At 42.8% G+C, this 23,061-nt stretch overlaps 1 protein-coding gene across 1 annotated transcript; it reads right to left on the reverse strand.

The window, feature by feature from the left end:
- Positions 1–949: 949 nt before the first annotated feature.
- Positions 950–21,470, reverse strand: Dlc90F (dynein light chain 90F). The gene is made up of 3 exons (XM_067082971.1): positions 21,197–21,470; positions 6,570–6,735; positions 950–2,715 (listed from the first exon to the last, which is right to left on the reverse strand). Exons 1-3 carry the CDS (start codon positions 21,221–21,223, stop codon positions 2,567–2,569), a joined length of 342 nt encoding a protein of 113 aa, XP_066939072.1. The 5' UTR covers positions 21,224–21,470; the 3' UTR covers positions 950–2,566.
- Between the last annotated feature and the right edge of the window lie 1,591 nt (positions 21,471–23,061).

Here is a 23,061-nt window from a genome sequence, read left to right on the forward strand (position 1 = left end):
GCTGCAGCTAGGGGCTGAAGGGACACTGCAAAGAACCTCAAGTAATGCCCACAGTGCACCACAGGTAATGTGCACTGACGGGAATTAAACAGAGGCCCTTTGCACTGAGTACTGAAGGCAAAGTTGATGCCGATGAATTCCTTGCCTATTGGTGTAAGGTTTACTTCAACCAAGGGTTCTTTGTTCCATTTTGTAATGTACTGAATATTGTGAAGTTATTCCTTTAACAACTATATGTCAACAAAGATTCTTCAAGCCTTTTGTAGGATTTCCATAGGATTATATCCTCACACAAATCATTATAGTTTGCCTTGATTGATTCTAGTTTGAGATGCATTCACCGTTTAGTTATTTAAGGAATGAACATTTGTGCAGTGGTGTTCAAATCATGGGGATTTACTGGTTTCCTAAACTTTTTCGATTCATGAACGAATCTATTTTGACTGCAATGTTGGGTATGTTACTTTGAGACACTGGATGTTAATTATTAACTGATGTAGTATTTTGTTTGTTACTGAAACATTTGTCAATTTTTTCAGTTCCAATCTGACTTCATACATTCATTATACTACATTTCTCATATACATAAGAAAACTGATTTGGAGGTTTCTACGTTATCCATTACTTGTGACTTTCTGGTATTAATAAATATATTTGGTACCAGTATCATACGTAGGCTGTTTATCTATAATGTACAGGGAAGTTCCACAAATTCCTTACAAAACATTTGTGGCATCCACTTGATGCCAAGTAATCAATTTCTTTGTTAGTCTGAATAATTGTGGGATCTATTTTATTTCCATTTGAACTAATCTGTCTACTTCATCTTTTACCCAGACAGTTTAGACACAATAGCTTTCTTAACATATATTTGGGGAAGTAAATACCTTCCTTACATCACTACAAGAGATTACAAAATCAGAATCAGTTTCAAAAGGGAATGCAAATATTACTTAGTACACTTTATTCAAAATGGTTGCATAAATATTATAGTATTATACTTAAGTTTTCTATTAAACTTAGTGGTCTTACAGATGTCAATTAAGCTTGCAAAAATAATACAACAATAGAGATACTGTATAGCTATAAAGCTCCATTAGCTTGTGATTTATGCTGACATAACCTGACCTTCAAAGTACTAAAGAATACAGTGAAATAACAAATTCCTGCAGTTAAAAGCCTTGGGCTGAAGGATTCCTAACATTCTGTGTGTCCAGTCGTACACTAGATTAGTTTCATCTACTGCTTACTCATGGAATGGACTGGACAAAACTTGGATAAAAAAAAAAACTGCAACTTGGTTAGAAACTCAAATACAAACTGACCTTTCATAAAAATCATTACTGACAAAACATAAAAACACAAAATCTGCATTAAAAAATACTACGATGATATGCCAGCGCCTATAAAATATACACCAATCTCCCTTCACAAAATGACAGTATCTTATCACTCCTATTTGTAATAATTACAGTGTTAATCACATTACAAAGATCAACTCGTCCTTACAATTTTCTAAGTAAAAGTGCACTTCTTAATTCAGCATGACCTGGGACCTTCAACCAACAGAAAACTGTGCCCTAAATCAATCTTGCCTGTTCCTTACAGACAATCTTTAAGTGTTAGTACCTGGTACAACTACAGTATTTGTGGCCATTTCAACATGAGGGTCTCATTTTACCTGTAAGTTCCTTTCAGTGAAATCACAAGTTGAGAGAAATTTACTACCAGAGTTCCATAAACTGCACTACACAAAGAAATTTTAAAAAAAGGCTGCCTTTGGGAATAGTGATGATATTTTATTTCTTTTGAGCTCAAATTGGGAACAACTGGTAATTACCAAAGCCATCTTCTATGTTTTGTTACAAATGAATGTCACTTTCTGCGGTTTCAAATATATAACAAGATTCTAGTGTAGGATACTAAAAAATATCTTGACATATTTGACTGATTCAATGACTTTTCAGGTCCCACCTTTTAATCATGGAAACATAAGGCCACTAAACAATAAACTATAAAAAGCAGCTATTGTCTAAAAATATACAGTACACGGTAAAACACTAAAACGATATGACAGTATTTATTATATCAGTCCATTTTCTTGTAATATTAATCTGCTGGGCTCTAGAAAACGCTACTCAAAGGAGGACTCAAGATGTCACGATAAACTAAATACCATCATACTCTACCGTCATCATGAAGACTAGACCGGCAATAGCTACTTTCATAACAATGGAAACAAATCTAAGCCGACGGCCTGGGACACAAAAGTACGTACAGCATACGCAGTATATGGACTCTCTTACGAATAAGACTTGATGCTTTTCAATAGATAACTGAAAGAACATTTCACATGAAGCATGCATGAGTTATCATCCTCATCCTATTCATATCAATATAATACAAAATGATTATCAGACCTTTTCAGTGTGGATCTTATGGTTATGTTATGTATGGTGAAATCTAAAGTCCGCTGTTCATAGAAGAAAAACATTTTAAGAAGATACCTAAGGGAAACAGACTGTATTACCCAACAACATTAGTCATTCTGCGTTACGTAACTAATTTATATTGCCAAGCCAAATACAGAAACAATACAATACATAGTCTTGTTCTCCCAGCGGACGGTGCACGAGCCATCGGTTGTGTTGTCCCAGTAACAGGAGCTAGCTGTGTGTAGCCCAGCACCATTCTTCTGCATTATTACACAAGTGACTGAAATTAAAAATGACATTTTTATGATAAAATAAAGTTTTACATATACTTACCAATTACATAGCTACGAGCTTTCTACACGGCAGTCTAACAAAATTCAAATTTTCGTGGTGGCGCTACCATCATGGTCTAGAGCAGAGAATATGCTACAGAATTAGATCCCAACATAATAATTTTCTACCAACTGTCCACATCTAATTATTAAAAAACAATCATATAGGTTGCCCTGCTCTGTAACTCACCTGCAGAGGATGAACCTGTAATTCATTTCCCTGACCTTTGCCAACCCTGAACCTTAGGTGAGATGCTTTTCTGCATAATGGAGATCAAGCAACGACACATGTTGAACAGCCATGACTGGGCCTAGGGAGGTGTACAAGGACTCGTGGGTAACATCTCTACGACACCAAGAACAGACCAGTGGCCCTGCCTTCAAGAGCACTCTCCTGAGGATGGAGCCATTACCCTCACCTGACAACTCATAAACCAGTGTTGTGGATATGTCAGACCTGTAGAGCTTTCCGAAGGGGCAGATTACTGCCAATGAGGCTACAATACGTAACAAGATAGCCAGAAGGATCAGAAGTCTGTGAAGGGATTGTAAAAAAAAAAAAAAAAAAAAAGACTCAAGCCTTATACTGTTACAGTACTTTAATTACAGCCTCATGCACATTAAACAGCCCAATTTCGTGTCGCAGTACTGTACAACCCTACCTAAACAATCAGCTAACTTAAACCCAAGCATACATATATCCAGCAAAATTTTACCCCAATCTCTTCCTTTATAAAGTTTCGATAGCAGTCAAATCCTGTTTAACCTTAACACCTTAACCTCACTATCTCAACAATATGAAATTTTAATGTAAATACCTTAACCCAATAACACCAATTAATGGGAGAAGACACACCAGCCCCATCCTGTTGCTGCTGGGAGTGGCAGCCAAGACATAGCCATGATTCAATGGCATCAAAAGACAGTGAGCACGATCCCTTCCTCTACCTCATACCTAGCACTGGTAAGAGAACCAGCCAGGAAAAGTGGCCATACCACAGACAATGCAGGGACTGATCACAGGTACGTCTTGGGGCATACTTGGCCAGCTCTATGGGAGTGGGATGGTTGCTAGTCCAGGAAGTGCAGACCCTTCCTTCTGTGCCATCAGAGTGTCAGGATCAGTTTGTGAGTAAGCTTATTACAGGAGCTGTTCCAGCAAACAGATGCAGTGATTGCTATCACTCTCCTAAGGAGAACGAAGTCCACATAAAAATTTCTTTGCTTTCTCACCAAGGGCTGCCTTCCTGACCTTACTACTCTTCTACTGATCTGGGGACAGGGAATTGAAGGTGGAGGAGGGCGATGACAAGGATGAAGAGGCACAAAAAAGCATGGCTGCTCTTTTTTTTTTTTTTTTTTTTTTTGACCCATTGCAACCAAAGGCCTCCCCAACCTCTCCCAGGCCCACCAAGGACAGAGCTGAGGCAGGCATCCCAAAGGGAAAGGAGTTGCAGGAAGAATTGACAAAGCAGCAAAAGCAGGAACATTAGGAACATCAAAAGTGCTCTCTGAGGCCCAGGCACATGTCTTGTGCATAACCAAGTGCTCCAATATAGTAAGGAGAGACAGAATCATCAGCTATTCCTCTGCCACATTGGGCTGCCTCAGAGACATCAGCATAGCAGAAGCAGGAACGATGGGATCAGAAAAAAGGTCAATGGCAATAGCAGGCACAGCCGTTACATTGTCCAAAGTCCAATCACGAGAGCGTCCAAGTCTACCACCGTCTAACCTGAGCATACACTCCTCAGACTAAGAAAGGTGGGAAAGGATGGGCACTAATCCAGTAGCAAAAGCAGGAGTCATGGCATGCGATAATTGCTGAAGGTTGGTTGACAAAAACAGAAGTGGACCTCAAAAGACACAAATGGAATCTTCTTAGACCCCTTCTTCTTTTACCCATATTTCTTCCGCTGGACAGGTGACCAAGACAGACACTAGACAGTTTTATTATGCCATGCACTTTTGACCTCTGCAAAAACAACTAACAGAATGAGGATCAATGTTCACAGGTGACATTAAGTACCCACATATCAAGTCACACCCTGAACATGTATTATAAAGAAGCTCTAGTGTTGAGGTGCTCTTTGAAAGCAAAATGTGGTCTACATTTTGGCCCATTTCATATAAAAAAAAAACATACATAAGATTGCCTGTTCTCTTAGCCCTCTCGCTATATCAAACAAACTCCATGCACACAAGTTGGCGACTACTCGTTTTATTTAACCATCACAAAAGACTAGATAAGCAATTAGAGTTTACATGAAAACATTACAGAAGTCACTTGAACACATCTAAAAATAAAAAGGTAATGACTATCTTTTTATAAGAATCAGAATTAAATTTTAAGTGGCAACTCTTCATTGGTAACACGTTAAGTGGAATGGTACTGCTCCAGATTCCTTTTTTCTCTTTTTTGGTTAATTCCAGTTACTGTACTTCTAAATATATTAGGCAGGGCAATGGGGTAACATACCCAAAAGAGTTGACGACAACAATAGTTCACATTTGCTTTAGGTAACTCACTACATAGGTGGGAAACATCCTCGAATTCATCGTCATCTGCCGTAACACGACAATGTCATCAAGTACCATTTACAAGGGATCACTCACCAAGCAGGTGACCAAATTATCAAACACCATTTACATGGGGTCACTCACCAAGTAGGTGACCAAATTATCAAACACCATTTACAAGGGGTCACTCACCAAGTAGGTGACCAAATTATCAAACACCATTTACAAGGGGTCACTCACCAAGTAGGTGACCAAATTATCAAACACCATTCTCACCCTGGTTAGACTTCATCCTCAAATTGTTTTCATAAACACCAAATCTGACTTGCTTTTCAGATCTATACAAATTCCTTTTCGCCTCACAGTTGCAATGTGAATCTTATGATACTAATTCACTTCATCATTTTCTTTACAGTACCATTTTCCACTTTCCACTTTTTAAATTAATAAATGAATATGATTGTGTTTTATCCTCCACAATAATGCCACTAACCTAAATATCACTACACATGTACACTGACTGAACCATCATTCACACCACATGTTCCCAATCACAAAGAAGGCTCAATTCACCACCAATACAGTATCTGAGAAAAGGTAGGTTAAACACACCACAAACACCCATGACCAAAGTCCAGCAGCAATAAAGATGTCAAGTGATACTGACCGTCATCTTTTCCTCAGGTGGTATTCCCCATGTCCCCAATCACCTGCCACAAATTAACTACCTTGCTGCTGGACCTCAATGACTGGACTAACTTTCACTGAGTGTATCTCTACATAAAATACTTCAGGTTTGAATCCTTGTAGAAACAAACAGTGGTTGTAACTTGTAAGAAAGCATATATAGTAACTATGGGAAAGACATCTGAATACAGTAAAGCCCCCGTATTTGCGTTCTCACAATTCGCGGATTTCTCTATGGAACATATATACACATTATTAGCAGAAAATTTGCCTATTCATGGTATTTTTCACTGAGAAATATTCACTGATCATTGTATTTTCATATTTTCATTACTAAATGCACTTTTTTTTATAAAACTGTTAAAATACTCAGGTATAAGCACTTTAAGAGGTTTTTATTTGTGTCTGAACTATCAAAATAGGCAGTTCTAAGTGTTTTTAGAGGGATTTTAGCTATTCACTGGGGGGTTTACTGTAACAACTTGACTTTTTTCCTTGACACTGAGAAACAGCAAAATACGAACTTCCCAAATGAGAAAACCCACACCACTTTCTTTCAAAGGTTAATAGTAAAAGTCAGCTAATGAATGCTTACCAATATATTTGAAGGCTTTATTGAGCTTTGAAAGGTTCCCCAAAACATTCTCCACGACTTGTGATGTCCAGTTGTTGACCTTTGCGCTTGTATACGCATTTCCTCCTATCACAGTCTCAATGCTTTCTTTGATGATGGTGCTCACTTCATCAACAACAAACTGATGCTGAAAGAAAACAAAGAAAACAGAAAATAACATAGCCTGAGAACTGATTTAAATCTGTGATCATCACAGATTTAACATGACGCTAAACTAAATTACTTAATTCCCCGTGCATCTATTGCCTAATCTTTTTGCTGTCCTTCACTCTGGTCTGTCCACCAAGTTCAACGTATAATAAGGCTTCAACGCAGTACGAGGTTGAACCATGTAGTATATTACCATATATACTACATCTCAAGACTTGTTTCCTTTCCTCAAAACTTACCAAGATGAAGATACATGCAGTATATAAAGCATTATGAAGTCAACAAACAGATTCAATACTGATATCGCAAAAATATATTCTTAATACAGTACAATCAGACACCAATTTCTTTCGAGGCCAATCTAACCATTCCAAACAAATATGATATTTTAATGATAAAATAAAGTTTGTTCATACTTACCTGGCAGATATATATATAGCTGTAATCTCCGAAGTCCGACAGAATTTCAAAGTTCGCGGCACACGCAGTGGCCGATTAGGTGGTTAGTACACATTCCCGCCGCTGGGAGGCGGCATCAGCAACCATTCCCATTTTCTATTCAGATTTTCTAATGCCACTGTCTCCTGAGGGGAGGAGGGAGGGCAATAAGAATATATATATCTGCCAGGTAAGTATGAACAAACTTTATTTTATCATTAAAATATCATTTTGTTCATGAGACTTACCTGTCAGATATATATATAGCTGAATACCACCTTTGGAGGGGGGTAGAGACAGCCAAGAATTAGGGAAAACAAATTTAAAGGTAAAATTATTTTGGTTCCTTACCTGATAGCATAGCTGACTGCGTGGTTACTGCCACCCTAGTCTGCTTCTGCTTTTCTAGAGACCCAAGCGAGGTAGTGACCTATAAAGCTGGCGACTGCTAGATGATCTGTCAACGGGGGCGTGACCACAATGTGACTAGATCATAGACCATACAACAAGGACAAAATAGCATACCAACCACCTAACCAACACTAAGACATTAGTCTGCAATGGATTGGGAAGACTGTCTCCATCAATCGACCCAACAACCATAAAACCACAATTAAAAACCCTTCCTAAGCAGGATTAAAGGATAGAGCAGAGTTACACCCTGACCCCAAGGTTGTTGAAGCAGCAATGTATGGTCCCAGCGAAAAGCAATTTTCGTATGCTACCTTAACATCTCTCAAGTAGTGTGAGGCAAACACCGAATCGCTTCGCCAAAATGTGGCACTGAGAATGTCACTGAGTGCCATATTTTTCTGGAACGCCATGGAGGTAGCAACTGCCCTCACCTCGTGGGCGTTGACTCTCAACAACTTGAAGTTGGAGTCGTCACAACAAGAATGTGCCTCCTTGATGACATTCCTAATGAAGAATGCCAGTGCATTCTTCGACATGGGATTAACTGGCTGTCTCACAGAACACCATAAGTTATCCGAGGGACCACGAATGTCCTGAGTTCTTTTAAGGTAATACTTGAGAGCTCTAACAGGACATAGAACTCTCTCAGGTTCCTGTCCAATAAGGTCCGTCAAACCTTTAATTTAAAAAAATCTAGGCCAAGGATTAGAAGGCCTTTCGTTCTTAGCCAAGAACGTAGGGGTTAAAGAGCAGACGGCATTGTGTCCCTTGAAGCCCAAATGACGGTTGATAGCCTGAACTTCGCTCACTCTCTTCGCCGTCGCCAGAGCAGTGAGGAAGACCGTCTTCCTAGTAACATCCCTAAAAGATGCAGATTGGAGAGGCTCAAAAGGACTGGACATTAAAAACTTGAGCACAACGTCCAAATTCCAAGTAGGAGGAATTGGCCGAGGAACCTTAGACGTCTCGAAAGACTTCAAGAGATCGAGGAGGTCCTTATTGTCAGACAAATCCAGACCTCTGTGTCTGAAAACAGAAGAAAGCATGCTCCGATAACCTTTGATTGTCGGAACTGCTAACTTGAGTTTTTCTCTCAAATAAAGGAGGAAATCAGCGATCTGGCTCACAGTGGTCGAGGAAGAGGAAATTCCCTTCTTGCTGCACCAACTTCTGAAGGTTGCCCACTTAAGCTTGATAAACTCTGATAGTGGAAGCTCTTCTGGCTCTAGCGATGGCCCGTGCCACTCAGCCAGAAAACCCCCTCGCTCTGACCAATTTTTCGATAGTCTGAATGCAGTCAGGTTCAGAGCGGGGAGGTTTTGATGATATCTCGCGAAGTGGGGTTGTCTGAGCAGATCTGCTCTCATAGGTAGGGTCCTCGGGCGTCTACCAACCAGACGAGAATCTCCGAGAACCAGTGGTTCAAGGCCAAAACGCGGGCGATGAGAGTCATCCTTGTTCCTTGTGAGGCCGAGAACTTGCGAATCACTTCTCCCAGAATCTTGAACGGGGGAAAGGCATATACGTCCATCCCCGTCCAATCCCAGAGAAGAGCGTCTATCGCCACTGCCCCCGGGTCAAGTACAGGGGAGCAGTAGAGGGGGAGCCTCGCCGTTCTTGAGGTCGCGAAGAGATCCACGAGAGGGCGACCCCAAAGTTTCCAGACATCTTGGCAAACCTCCTGATGAAGGGTCCATTCCGTCAGCAGAAGTTGATGGCGCCGACTGAGCAGGTCTGCTCGAACATTTTCGACCCCTGCAACAAATCTTGTGAGGATTGAAATGTTGCGAGCATGAGCCCAAAGGAGAATCTCTCCTGCAAGGCCGAACAGGAACGAGTGTGTTCCCGCCTTGTTTCTTGAGGTAAGCTAACGCCGTAGTGTTGTCCGAGTTCACTTGAACAACACGATCGGAAACTTGGACCTCGAAGAATTGGAGGGCTAAGAAGATCGCCGCCAACTCTTTGATGTTGATGTGCCAGGACACCTGTTCCCCTTTCCAGGTTCCTGACACTTCTTTTCCCCCCAGTGTTGCCCCCCAACCCGCTGATGATGCGTCGGAAAACAACACTAGGTCGGGGCTCAGAAGCTTGAGGGAGATCCTTTTCCCAACTTCGCAGGATCGAGCCACCACTTCAGGCACTTCTTGATGGAAGGAAGGATCCTCAATTCCTCTTCCAAGTCTTCCTTGTTTTGCCAGTTCTCCAATAGAAAGAACTGAAGAGGCCTGAGATGCAGTCTTCCCAGAGAAACAAACTTCTCCAGCGAGGAAATGGTCCCCAGCAGACTCATCCATTCCCTTACCGAGCATGTTTCCTTCTCCAAGAAGACCGAGACTTTTTCGTAACATTGAAACTGCCATTCTTGCGATGGAGACACTAGAAAAGCCGCTGAATTCATCTGAATCCCCAGATAAACAATGGACTGTGAGGGGATCAGCTGCGACTTTCCACCAGACTAGAAGTCCCAGGGACTTCACGAGTTCCAGAGTTAACTGAAGGTCCTCCAGACACCTTTGTTTTGACGACGCACGAATCAACCAGTCGTCCAGGTAAAGAGAGATCCTGACGCCCGAGAGGTGCAACCACAACAGCATCGCTACGTTCTTCATAAGAAGCGTAAACACCCTCGGGCTGTGCTGAGTCCAAAGCAGAGAGCCCTGAACTGGTAGGTCTTGCCCCAAGACAAACCGGAGATACTTCATCGAACACGGATGAATAGGAACGTGAAGAAGTAGGCATCTTGGAGATCCAACGATACCATCCAATCCCCGGGACGAAGGGCTCCTAATATTGACTGAGACGTCTCCATCTTGAACTTGTCCTTCAGGACAAAGTCGTTCAGCCTGCTGACATCCAAGACGGGTCTCCAACCTCCTGAATGCTTCGGGACTAGAAACAGTCTGTTGTAAAATCCCAGGGATTTTGTGTCTAAGACCTGCTCCACTGCTCTCTTCTCGATCATCTGTTCGAGAAGTTCAAACAGAATTTTCTGCTTGGCAGGATGGTAATGTGGAGACAGATCTCTGGGGGTTGGAGACAAAGGAGGAAGAGTCAGAAAAGGAATTAGGTAGCCTCTCTCTACTACTTGAAGGGACCAAACGTCTGCCCCTCTCTCTCTCCAGGCTTGGGCAAAATGAAGAAGCCTGGCTCCTACTGGTGTCTGGAGGTGAAAGGAGTCACTTGCCACCTCTCTTGGAGGCGACTTTGCCTCTGGGAAACCTCTCCCCTCGTGGCGGGTTTCGAGAAGCTCCCCATGGAGGCTCCTCCACGAAAGGGCTTAGCTTCTTCTTAGCCTGTTGTGGAAAAGAAGAGGACGATGATGGAGCTGAAGGACGCTTAGAAGACCTGGAAAGGAGGTCTTGAGTTGCCTTCTCTTGAAGGCTGGCAGCAATATCTTTAACCAAGGTCTGGGAAAGAGATGGCTTGAGAAAGGAGCGAACTGTAGCTCTCCCTTCTGGTAGGGGAAACCGACTTCGCCGAGAAAGAGCAAAAACAATGCCCTCTTCTTTAAAAGGGCCGACAAAAACTGAGAAGCAAGTTCTTCAGAGCCATCCTGACGGCCCTGTCCATGCACCGCAGTACACTGGACAGCTCCCCAGACTAATGGAACTCGGGCTAGTAGCCTTCATGTACAAAACTCCCAGACACCAGTCCAAGAAGTTAAAGACTTCCACAGTCCTGAAGAGTCCTTTAAGATGGTGGTCTATTTCCGTAAGAGTCCAAGAAACCTTAGAAGAGGACAAATGAGATCTTCTGGAGGCGTCAACAAGACTCAAAAGTCTCCTTGAGAAGTCGAGGAACTGTCAAGCCAATATCTTCACCTGTCTCATACCACATGCCTGCTTTGCCGGACAAACGTGAAGGAGGCAAAGGGAAAGAAGACTTTCCTTGGTTTTTCTCGTAGTCATCAGTCCTGAACCTTCTCGAATGCCCTCTTGGTAGAGAAGGACTTCTTCATCTTAAGAAAACCAGGAGTTCTTCTCAGCTTGAGATGAAGCCAACTGTGAAGGGGGAGAGCGAGGAGCTGAAGTTTGAAAAGTATCAGGAAAAAGATCCTTAAACAAAACAGTCAGAGTTTGATAATCAGTAGAAGAAGAAGCTTGTTTCTCTTCGTCCGAAGGCTCTGACGGAAGGGGTTCTTCTCCCTCGGAGGGTCAAGAGAGCAAGGAGGAAGGAGACCCGACTCGCCAATACGTAAGCGGGACCTGTCGTATTTAGAAGAAGTCGTGGCTAAATCCTGAAGAACGATAGAAGTCGAAGCGGGAAGTTGAGCATCAAGAAGCACTGCAGGCGTGGTGTCAACGAAAGAAGGGCGTGAAGATATAACGCGAGGCGAGCGAGGAGCGTCCTGGCGGGGAGCGCACGCAGCTCCAAGGCTGGATACGGAAAGAGCTTGATGTTGTGGCGCGCGTCGTCTGGTTGGGAGCGCCGAGACTCAAGGCGAGGCGCGCGAAGTGAGAGGTGAGGAGCGCGAAGCGCGAGACACGCGCTCCTGGCGCGTGACGAGAAAACATCCAACTCTTCAAATTGGGGAAGACGAAAGGAAGCTTCTTTATACCTTCTTTAGGAGAAAGACGAGAAGCTTCATGCGATCTAGCAGACGAAGACGACAAAGCAGGAGACGAAGGAGAAGGCCTGGACTTCTTAACAGGCAGATGCAGATCCTTACAACGAGGCCTGTCCTTTCTACGGTCCATGAGAGTATCCAGCTGTTGTTGCAAACCCAACAAAATCTGACGTGTTGGAGAAACAGCTCTCTCGGGAGAAGGGGCTGAACTGCGAAGGAGAGGGGAGAAGGGACGTCTTCTTCTTTCTCACCGGTGAATAAGCAACAGCCCTTGCCTTAGCGCGACTGGGGTGGAGCAGCGTCATCATCCGTTGCACAACTTTAACTTCTTCCGAAGAGGAACATCCCGAAACTTTCAGGGGAAGAGCACAAAACGTCTAGAGGAAGAGGACGTGAAGCGTCCCCTCCTCTCAAGCTTCTCTTAAAAGGGCGAGAGTCCAACTGAGAGCTCCAACCCCTACGTGGGGAGGACGTGTCGGAGTACGAGAAGCAATCCTTATGGATATGTGCCAGTGCATGATCCTTAGCAGCCTGGGTAGGGTCATCAGGACCTGCCGAAGGGACGTCAGATCGGTGGGAAGTCCCCGTAACCTTCATGCGGCTTTTGACATGCCCCCTCCCTGTATCCTGGGAGTTCGGCAGAGGTCCAGGCCTAGAAGCATTATAGGCCGATCTGACGCCCCCTCCACAACACTAGGGGCATTAACACAAACAACACTTTGCGCTTGCAGGGCATTCACTTTGTTTTCAAGAGCGCGAATTGACTCTAAAACGAGAGCCAAGGTATTATTCTCTGTAGCAACAACTTCCGGGCCCGAAGGCAACACTACCGGGTTAGGACTAAAAACTACAGGGTTACTAACATGAGAAATCCCTGACTGTCCGTCTACAGAAGCACTCCTGGAGGAAGACCTCCTCAACCTATCACGCTCCAATTTTCGCATATAGGATTCATACTTCTTCCACTCCCCTTCAGATAATCCCTCACATTCATTACAACGATTATCCATAGAACATTCCATACCCCTGCATTTAATACACAAAGTGTGAGGATCTACAGAAGCCTTCGATAGCCTCACCTTACAATCACCCAAGCTACAGACACGATAGCTAGAGGAAGACATCTTATTTAAAGAAAAGTCAAAAGCAAAATCAAAAACGGTCCAGAAAAGCGTATGCCAAGTCACAGATCCAAGTCGAAACCAAAAAACAACCAAAATACCAAAGTGACAACAAATTTCGAAATCCAAATGGCGGGGGAACTGACAACAGGTGTTGACAGTCCGGCGACAGAGAAAATCTGAATAGAAAATGGGAATGGTTCCTGATGCCCGCCTCCCAGCGGCGGGAATGTGTGCTAACCACCTAATCGGCCACTGCGTGTGCCGCGAATTTTGAAATTCTGTCGGACTTCAGAGATTACAGCTATATATATATATCTGACAGGTAAGTCTCATGAACAAATTTTAAAGTAATATGCATTTTTCTTATGTATACAAACCAGAGCCTTTTATATAGAATTATCCTTCAGTGCAAGCCATGACAATTGTTGAACTTGGTAACAAGGGAGTTAACTGTGGTTATGGGCATGAGGTGTATATGGGGGTATAGTAAACCCCCCATATTCGCGGTCTTACGATTGGCGGATTTCTCTGTGGAACAAATATACACATTATTCACAAAAAATTCGTCCATTCGCAGCATTTTTTCACTGAGAAATATTCACTAATATTTTCATATCATTTTTGTGACTAAATGCAATTTTCGTGATAAAACTAACAAAATACTCAGGTATAAGCATTTTTAGAGGATTTTTTTTGTGTTTGAATTATCAAAACAGGCAGTTCTAAGTGTTTTTGGAGGGGTTTTAAGTATTCGTGGATTTTAGCTATTTGCAGGGGGGGGGGTGGAACACAGTTTACTGTATTCATTTGTTCCTTCAACTGCAGGGACAAAGCAGAGTAGTTGAGTTGGGTTTACTCTGTAACAGGCTCTGATTTGAATACTAATAAAAAACACAAATTACTTAATAATTAGTCATTTGTTCCTGCAGAAATACCATCGCCATTCATAAGTGAGACTTACTCCCTAGGTGAGTGGTCGTCTGACAACTGACTGCAGTTAAAAAATGCAGCAGGTGATGCAATGACTCTACTAACCACCTAACAAGTCTGACATATGAGATGGAAGAGCAGTAGGGACCCGGCCCTGAGAGAATCTCTGTTCGAGAAAACTCACTCAGGGAAGGAAAAATCAGCGGAGGCCAATGAAATCCCCAAAATGGGAATTCTAGCTAGAAGGCTTCTAATTCTGGTCAAAGCAGCTCTACCTATGCACCACCCTCCCTTATTAAAAGAGCATAGAGGGAAACGCATCTTAGGTGCTATGCTAAAACTGAGTGTTAAAAGTGAAAGTGACTCTACCTAGCCCAACCCAGCTGATACTTCAGCCTAGAGGCTGTTCCAGAATAGAGTAAGGGAAGGAAGCAAGTCCAGTCACTCTGCATTCATACTCTGAAGTATTCAGGCAAGATACTTAACTGTCCAAACAGAGCTAGGTGCTTACACAACTTCTTGGGCACCACAGGTCCCAAGAAGATATCAAGGGACCTGTTGGCAATGTATGTCCATTCAGCAGAATGAGGAAAAGGATATCCACAATCTAGACACACCCTCATTGCCCTGAAACTCCAAAACAGACGTTCCAGCTCATGTTTGCAAGCTAAATACTACGTGAAGAATCTGAGGTTTGTATCTCAAGAAAAATACAAATTACTTTCAAAATTTGCTATGTTGTTGGGCAAGAGAATTCCCTCCGATCTAGTAAGTTACCTTCCATCAGAGTCCAGTACTGATGAAACAGGTAGACCCAAACTTGACTCATCTCTGTCCTGGGTTGACACTTGACTGTCTCCAGGTGGAAGGAGCCTCCCTCTCGCAAATGGAGGCGGCAGTCCTGGAGTCAACTGCCATAACAGCAATCCAGGCAGTCTCTTGGCTTGATCTCTGGTCACTTATGATGGCCAGGATCACATCCTCAGTGGGACAGCGAACACCCAAAGAGGATGCCTCTTTCAAGAGACTGATGCTGTTGGGAGGTAGGGCTTACCTACCTCACCCACCAGACAGCAAACCTGCAGTCTAACCTGGTACTGAAGAGGAGAAACACTATTCTGTCTCAACTACCTCATTTCGTTGAACCGGAGCCGGCCTTGGTTCTCAGATACAGACTATGCTGGGATCCACCTCTCTCTTCCCTTGGCTCTCACCCTTTTCAGGGGAGGTGAATGTGATGCTGCGGAAAGATGCAGTAGCAGTCACGAAGGATCAGCCTCTAGGTTTTTACAGCCACCTGTTTCGGGTGGGAAAGGAAACAGGCAGCTGAGATCTGTCATCGACCTATCTCCATTGAGCCAGTTCATTCACCAGACCCAGTTCAAAATGGAAACTGTTCATTCAGTGTTAAATTCCATCAGGGAGGGCGACTTCAAGCTTTTGTGGGCCTAAAGGATGTGTATTTTCAGACACTTATCCATCAGTCCTCTCAGAAGTACCTCTGCTTTACCCTCATGGGTACAGTGTTCCAGTTCAGGGCACTTTGTTTTGGGCTCTCTTACTCCCCAGGTTTTCACTCGTGTTCACGCTGATTTCTGCTTGGGTCCATTTGCGTGGAATACAACTGTTGATAGTATTTAAACAATTGGCTAGTCCTGGCGAGCATGTTGCTTCAGGACAGAGACCATCCCCTCCTCAAATTCTGTCATAACTTGAGTGTGGTGATAAACTTCAAGAAGTCAGATCTCGTAGCCAAGCAAAGGATAAAGTACCTGGACATGCTGATGAGACACGGAAGAGAGTGAGAATTTTTCCATTGGACTCTCACATAAGCAAGTTCAGGGCAGTAGCACAGAAGTTCCTGTCTTGACAGGAACAACCTGATTGGCAGTGGCAGGTCATTCTGTGTCACCTGTTTTCTTTGGAGAAGCTGGCCCCTCATGGGTGGTTTCTCCTCTGTTACTGTCAACGGAGGTTGAAGAAGTACTGGTCTCCAGTGAGAGACCCTCCTTTCTTTCCAATTCCTCTCTCGGAGGAAGTAAGGAGAGATTTAAGTCGGTGGTTAGACGACAGAAACCTTACAGTAGGAGTGCCATTTGGCCCTGCCCCTCTGGAGATGCTTCTTTTTCAGATGAATCCCAAGAGGGGTGGCTCGGACACCTGGAAGAGTCGTTAACACCAGGTTTGTGGGAACAGAATGGCAGGCACCTACACTGGTTGGTAATGCAGGTGCACGAGTAGGCAGCTGCTCGCTACTCAGCAGAGCTGTTTGGTTGCTCAGAACACAGTAGCAGACAAGCTCATTTGCCAGTCAAGTGAAAGAGACAGAATGGTCCCTAAACCCCAGCATAGCAGGAAGGTCCTCTCAGCTTTGGAGAGCTCCGAGCATCAACTTGTTTGCCACCCAGCACAAAAGGATTGACTGAATGATTTAATGTCCTCTGGTATCAGGACAACTAAGATCACTCATGCTGATATCATTAATTAAAATTACAAAATTTATATAAAACCTACAGACATAATAACCTGATTATACATATATATAAAAATTCAATCTATAGCTTTTGCAGATGACCTGCTTCTAATACCAGTACTAATCTAAAAATGCTACCAGCGTCGTAAACAACTTCTTCCTCGAGGACCTTGGCTAGAAGATACCAGCCATACTTGTCTCAGGCCTTGGAGAGAAGGCTTCTCCTGAGGTCCCTAAGACTGAAGCATTCATCAGCAAATGTCTGATAGTCAAAGGGACCAGTCATCACAGTATGGTTGATTTTCATTTACTAAAAGTGTGTGTGCAGCAGGTATGCCCTATCCTTAAATGGCAGAATACAGTTTCCCATTTTCTGGATATTTCCCTATACTTCGAAGGGAAATATCCAAGCAGAGATCAGTGTGAGCACAGGAGTGAACACTTGGGGAGTGGTTGTGAGCCCGAGACAAAGTACCCTAAACTAGAACACCGTCCCCCCAAGGGTAAAGCAGAGATACTTGTGGGAAGACCAATGGATGGGTACCTGGAAATACGCATTTTTCAAGTCCACCGAAAGCATGAAGTCACCGCTCTGATGGAATCGAGTACTGAATGTACCATTTCCATCTTGAGCCAGGTCAGGAGAATGGACCAGTTTAGGGGAGAGATGTCAATGACTGGTCTCCAGCTGCCTGTCACCTTCTCCACTAGGAACAGACAACTGTAAAAACCTGGAGACCAATCCTTCAGGACTTCCACAGCGCCGTTCTTATGCATTGCATTCACCCCTTCCCAAAGTGCGAGGTCCTTCTGAGAGCCAGGAACATAAGTCTGGAAGTGGGCAGGATCAAGGAAGACGAGTGGTGAAGACTCAAAGGGTAGTAGATACCCTACCAAAAGGACATCTACTACCCAGGTCTCTGCTCCATATTGCTGCCACGTTGCCCAAAGGCCCAACAGGCAACCCCCAACCATCAGCAGCAAGCAGGGAGGAACATCACACTTTTCGCATCATTCACCCTTCTTGCCCTTGCCCCCTTTCCTACCACAGGAGGGGGGCTACAAGGGTTGCAAGTGCATGCCTTTTTGTTACCAGGGCAGAAGGCTAGGTACCTCTAGGAGGAGCTGAGAAGTCTGGGACTTCCTCTGACCCGATAAGAAAGGGCTAGCCTGATCCAAAGGTTGGGATGCAGTGTCACACAAAGACCAGGGGATCTTGGTAACTGCCTGGTGAAAAAGCTTGTCATTGTTCTCGACGTGTAGCCTGTCCACCACAGCCTCCACCTCTTCTCTAGCAAAGAGAGAGGTGGAACCCAGCACCAGTCCATTACTGAGGGCCAGTGCTGACTTGAACTCGATGAACCTAGAAATTTGAGACGACACAGAATTTCGCATCTTCAGGTTTGCCATCTGGTGGGCTCTGTAGGTGATGGCCATACCTCCAGTCACCATCAGTCTCCTAAAAGTAGCATCATCTTCAGGCATACAGAAACCCAAACAAGAGGACATGATCTTGACCACCGACTAATGACCAGGGGTTGATCCAAAAGACTGTCAGAAACGCTGCCATGGTAGTCAATTCCAGTTCTGCTGTGAGAAGGAGACCTCGTCTGCATGGAGTTGCTCCAGCAACAGATCATGACAGAGATGAGTCAGGTCCAGGTCAACCTGTTCAGTTGGCAGTGGACTCTCTATAGTATTTTCTCTGGTGAGCTAGAGGCAGAGGAAGCATCTTGCGCGAGCAGCTGGACCGAAGAGAATTCTCTTGCCCAGAAACCAGAAGATTCACTTGGTCCAAGACCTTTCAGCAAGCCTTGACCAAGGCAAGCCCATCAAGACCCTGGGTACCTTCTGGGATCCCCAAAAAGACTCGATGGCTGACGAACAATCCACAGGAAAACCCAAGGTCTCTTCCTCAAGATCGTTATAATGTCGTATCAAACCAACAATCTCCAAAAAATGCCTCTGTGACTCTAGGGTGTCCGAATCCTGGGGCATGGGACCCTCAAGTCCCCCCAGGTCATGATCTTTCTGAGTCACTCCCTCTGCAGGAAAGGGACGCATGCCAGAGCACCCGGCAATCCCTCGACCACTTGAATGTATGTCCTGTACGGTCCAAGGACCGACCCAAGAATGTAACGATAGAAGATTTGTATTTGTGTAGGAACAATTGGTAATTCTAAGGAAGAGCTGTGCACACGTATTATTTATTAATTAATGAGGATTTTTTAACTGAACAATATAGGATATGGTGTATATGATGCAGTACAGGCAAGAAAATTTGATAAATTTACCGAAATACTGTGAGAAATTTATCATCTTTTGTTTATGCTTTTTCATAGAGAAGATCCGCGGGTTGCCATATTTCAGACCCAGCACGTCGGGGATTAACCTCACATTAAAACACAATAAAAGTCGGTCAATTTCTCACATTATTCTTGTAAACCTTTTGAGTCATGTCACCTTTAATGTATTATATACACCCTTTCCTATATCGTCCAGTCAAAGAATTTCATTAATAAACAATACGTTTGTGCAGAGCTCTTCCTTAGATATATCCGTAATTTTCATATAGCCTATGACCTACCTGGGGGGGGAGAGGGGGAATTAAAAACTAGTGGCTTGCATAAGCACCAATGCTCACCAATTTAGCAAGGAATTAAAGTATAACAATATTACCATCCTAATTAACCTTCAGATAAGCTAAGAGTGTTGACACTACCGTAACCTGGCGTAACTATCATGTGGTTACCTCAGGTTAGCCGAAGGTGTTACCCAAGGTCTAAAGAATGCCAGGTCAACCCACCAGTGGCTCAAAACATGGCCTTTCTTGCGCAGATATACATCGGGTCAGATTATGACAACAGACAGTCCTGGTGTTTAGTGGGAAATCTTCTGTGTATCTATCATAAACTATAAACTGAAACTGTTCATTGCATAATATCAAATTTTACTGCATACTTTTCACTTTCCAAAACACGTGGAAACGAGTGGCATATAAAAAACATCCAGGAATGCATATGGGTTGAACATGTTAAACCAAGACAAAATTCTTAAACGCATGGTAGAAACAGCAAAATCAAAGAAGGTCCTTAGCCCATTTCAAAAGCGATTAGTAATTTCCTCACAGTCTTTGCCCAAACTGCTACAAACTGTAAAAGACAAATTCAATATATCATTTATGATACCATACAGACTAAACTAGGATGGACTTGAGCATTTCTTTGCCTGCCTACATCAGATGGGAGCTTGCTATCAGCACCCATCCACAGTTGCAGTGAAGCAAATAATTATGCATCAGAAAGACAGCACTCTCATGGCATCATGAAACTCGACCGTAATTAAAATTGGAGAGAAAGTATTTTAATCAAAACTACTAGGCATGAAAGAATAAATTACTGCTGTTTTTACGCCGATAAACAATGAATACGTAAAGCTCGTATTATGATGAAATCAAGTGAAAGTAGTGACTGGAATCTTTATTTATTTCACACAAAACAAACGCTGCCAAACGGCCAACGTCATCTATTAATAAAAAATGAGAGGCATTTAAGTTATATTTTGACTTAAAAACACTTCGTATAACGAAAAATAACCTTGCCCATATAAATAAAGTATCTAGAGATTCATTTATGCTAACCAGAAGCAAGAAAAGTGCTCTGAACTGAGTTAAATACAGCAAAATAAACTTACCACATAATCGATTTCCAAAACAAAATATTGATCGCTATGATCACAATTTATAACACAAAAGCAATATAAGAATATATACAATATTATTGGATATAGTGAATTAAGGCAAACATTTTAAAAGATCCATGGAAATGATGCATATTTGTTATGTTGATGTTTGTATAATGTGATATGTGAATATAGAGTCCAGTATATTGTAGGCTACGCTACCGTATATGTATACGATATACCATGGTTTAGGCTAGGCTAATTCTAGTTTGTTATTCAATTTCTCTTTTTATATTGAATTGTTATAAGTCACTCTGCAAGAACCTCCAGGACTAGCCGATATTAATAATTACTATACCATGTATGTATAGGGTATACTTTGTAGTGTAGGCTAGTCTACCATATATGTATACATGGCACTAAATACCCTAGTGTAAGCTCGGCTATATTCGAGATACGTTTTTTCCAACAAACGATGAGTTTTTTTTAGAACCTAACCCCATCGTAAGTAGGATAATACCTGTATATGCATTTCTTGTTTTTTTTGTGTTTGAATTACCAAAATAGGCAGTTCTGCGAGAGAGAGAGAGAGAGAGAGAGAGAGAGAGAGAGAGAGAGAGAGAGAGATTTCATAAATGCCCCGTCCTGAAATTTGACAGCCCCGGGGAGGGAGGGGCCCGACAGATGGGGAAGGAAGGAGTTTATGCCTTCTAAGGCAGGCCTCTCCCACCACAGTTGTAGCTTATCGTACATCACCCCAGAGCCGCCATTGCGTCGCCAGTCACCAAATCTCCACAACTAAAACAATTACCTCTTCGCTCTGCGTCGTATCTTCCATCCTAGGCGTCAAATGAGTCAACAACACGACGAGAAAAGAACGTCATCAAAGACTATTAGTCACTGGGTCGTCGATACCAGGCAAACGGCCTTTATGGTCAGTCGTCATCCATAACAAGGTAGTGTTTCTCGAGGAGACTCGCGTTGATAAATAGGTAGTGGTTCTCGAGAGTGCTTTGACAACCACGTCGTGTTTTTCGAGAATGCTTCGACATCAGTCAGTTAATGTTCCTCGGTAAGACTCTCGCGTCATCAGGAAAAAGATCTACGAAACAGGAGTGGTACATACTAACATTACTTGCCAACATAGAAGCATGGAGTAACTACGGAAAACGAGCTGAGTGCACTCGAGAAAATGCAATACAGGATCCTCCGAGGAATGTGCGAACAGCCAAAGGGCGCACCTTATTGGGGAATTATAACGGAGCCCGGCAAATGGCCAGTAGCCCGCAGAATATAGTATAAATAAAAAAAAAATATATGCTGTTCCATAGCAGAATATTCTCGGAGGGACAAAAAAGATTAATTACAGAGATAAAAGAAGATCAATTAAGAGCCCCCTGTGTGCTGGACAAAAAGCATAGTAACCATATGTCATGAATATGGAAGAAGATTAATGGAATGCGAGAGTGCGTCAAAAAAGCACTGAAAAATTAAATAAAGATAAAAATCACGCGAGATACTGAAGACACCTTGGAGGAGAAGAGGAAAGAAATGACGAAGCTAAGGGTCGTAGGACGCTTCAGGGAAAATGAGTACTTGTAGCATAGGATGCATGCACGATAATGAGAGCCAGATTAACGTGCTGGAATTGAAGCCTAACTTCCGTGGTAAATACAAGAACTGGTTTGTGGTATCTATAGAGTGGAGGAGGACAACACCGAACATTTTACAGAAAATAAAAGAGCAGGGCATTACTTTCGAGACCCTGAAATCCACTAACAGAAAACTAGGAGAATACATAAGACTAGTCCTGAAAGTGAAGAATTTAACTCGGAAAGCGCTGTATTAAAGCCAATAACATGGTACTGCCTCAAAAACAGGAAAAATGAAATGGTGAGGGTTAAAAGTAAAGTAGAAACTTATTGGCAATACTAGGTAAAAATTAGTTGAGAAACATTTTCAACTTTTGGGGTTCTTGTTGCCGAAAAGGGTAACGGTCAAGGATTAAAATAAACACTCTGATGTACTATTAAATAAAGTAAAGCTAAAGGCGTTTAAAATTGTGAATAACAAGGGAATTCAGTGTCCGTTTAAATAATGTATAAACAGTGCGAAAGAGAAAAGCTCTGAAGTAAAACTGTTTCAAGTTAAATAGCTCTGCGCCTAACACGAACAGTGTAGTAAGCCTGCAACTGTTTGTGGAGTGAGCGCTAGGAACCAAGAACCCTAAACCAAACATAGGAACATGAAGACCGAAACATAAAGCACAGAATATTATTCTTCCAACAATCACGACGAGAGCACATGTGCACGACATCCCATCTACCCTAGAAAGAAGAAGACGAAAACAAATTAATCATTAAGTCTAGATTGTCTAGATGGATTAAAGAAAACGCCATTCACACTGTTTACGCTGAGCCCCATTCTTACAAATGCAAATGAACCAGCAGAATGCCTTTATTCAGGTCTAAAACAACCAACCTACACAGCAAAGAAACTGTATCCCGCCTTAGGCCAACGCCATTAACAAATGCCACAAAATATCCTTGGGTATCATGAAGACGAAAATTTTAATGCACATTGGGAATATAAGGAAAACACGGGTGCTGCAATTAGGCTACACTTCACAAGGAAGAGTGATTAACAATTTGTTAATACTAGAATATTGTAGATAAG

This window comes from Macrobrachium rosenbergii, chromosome 40 (genome assembly GCF_040412425.1).
Source record: "Macrobrachium rosenbergii isolate ZJJX-2024 chromosome 40, ASM4041242v1, whole genome shotgun sequence".
Classification (NCBI taxonomy): Eukaryota; Metazoa; Arthropoda; class Malacostraca; order Decapoda; family Palaemonidae; genus Macrobrachium; species Macrobrachium rosenbergii.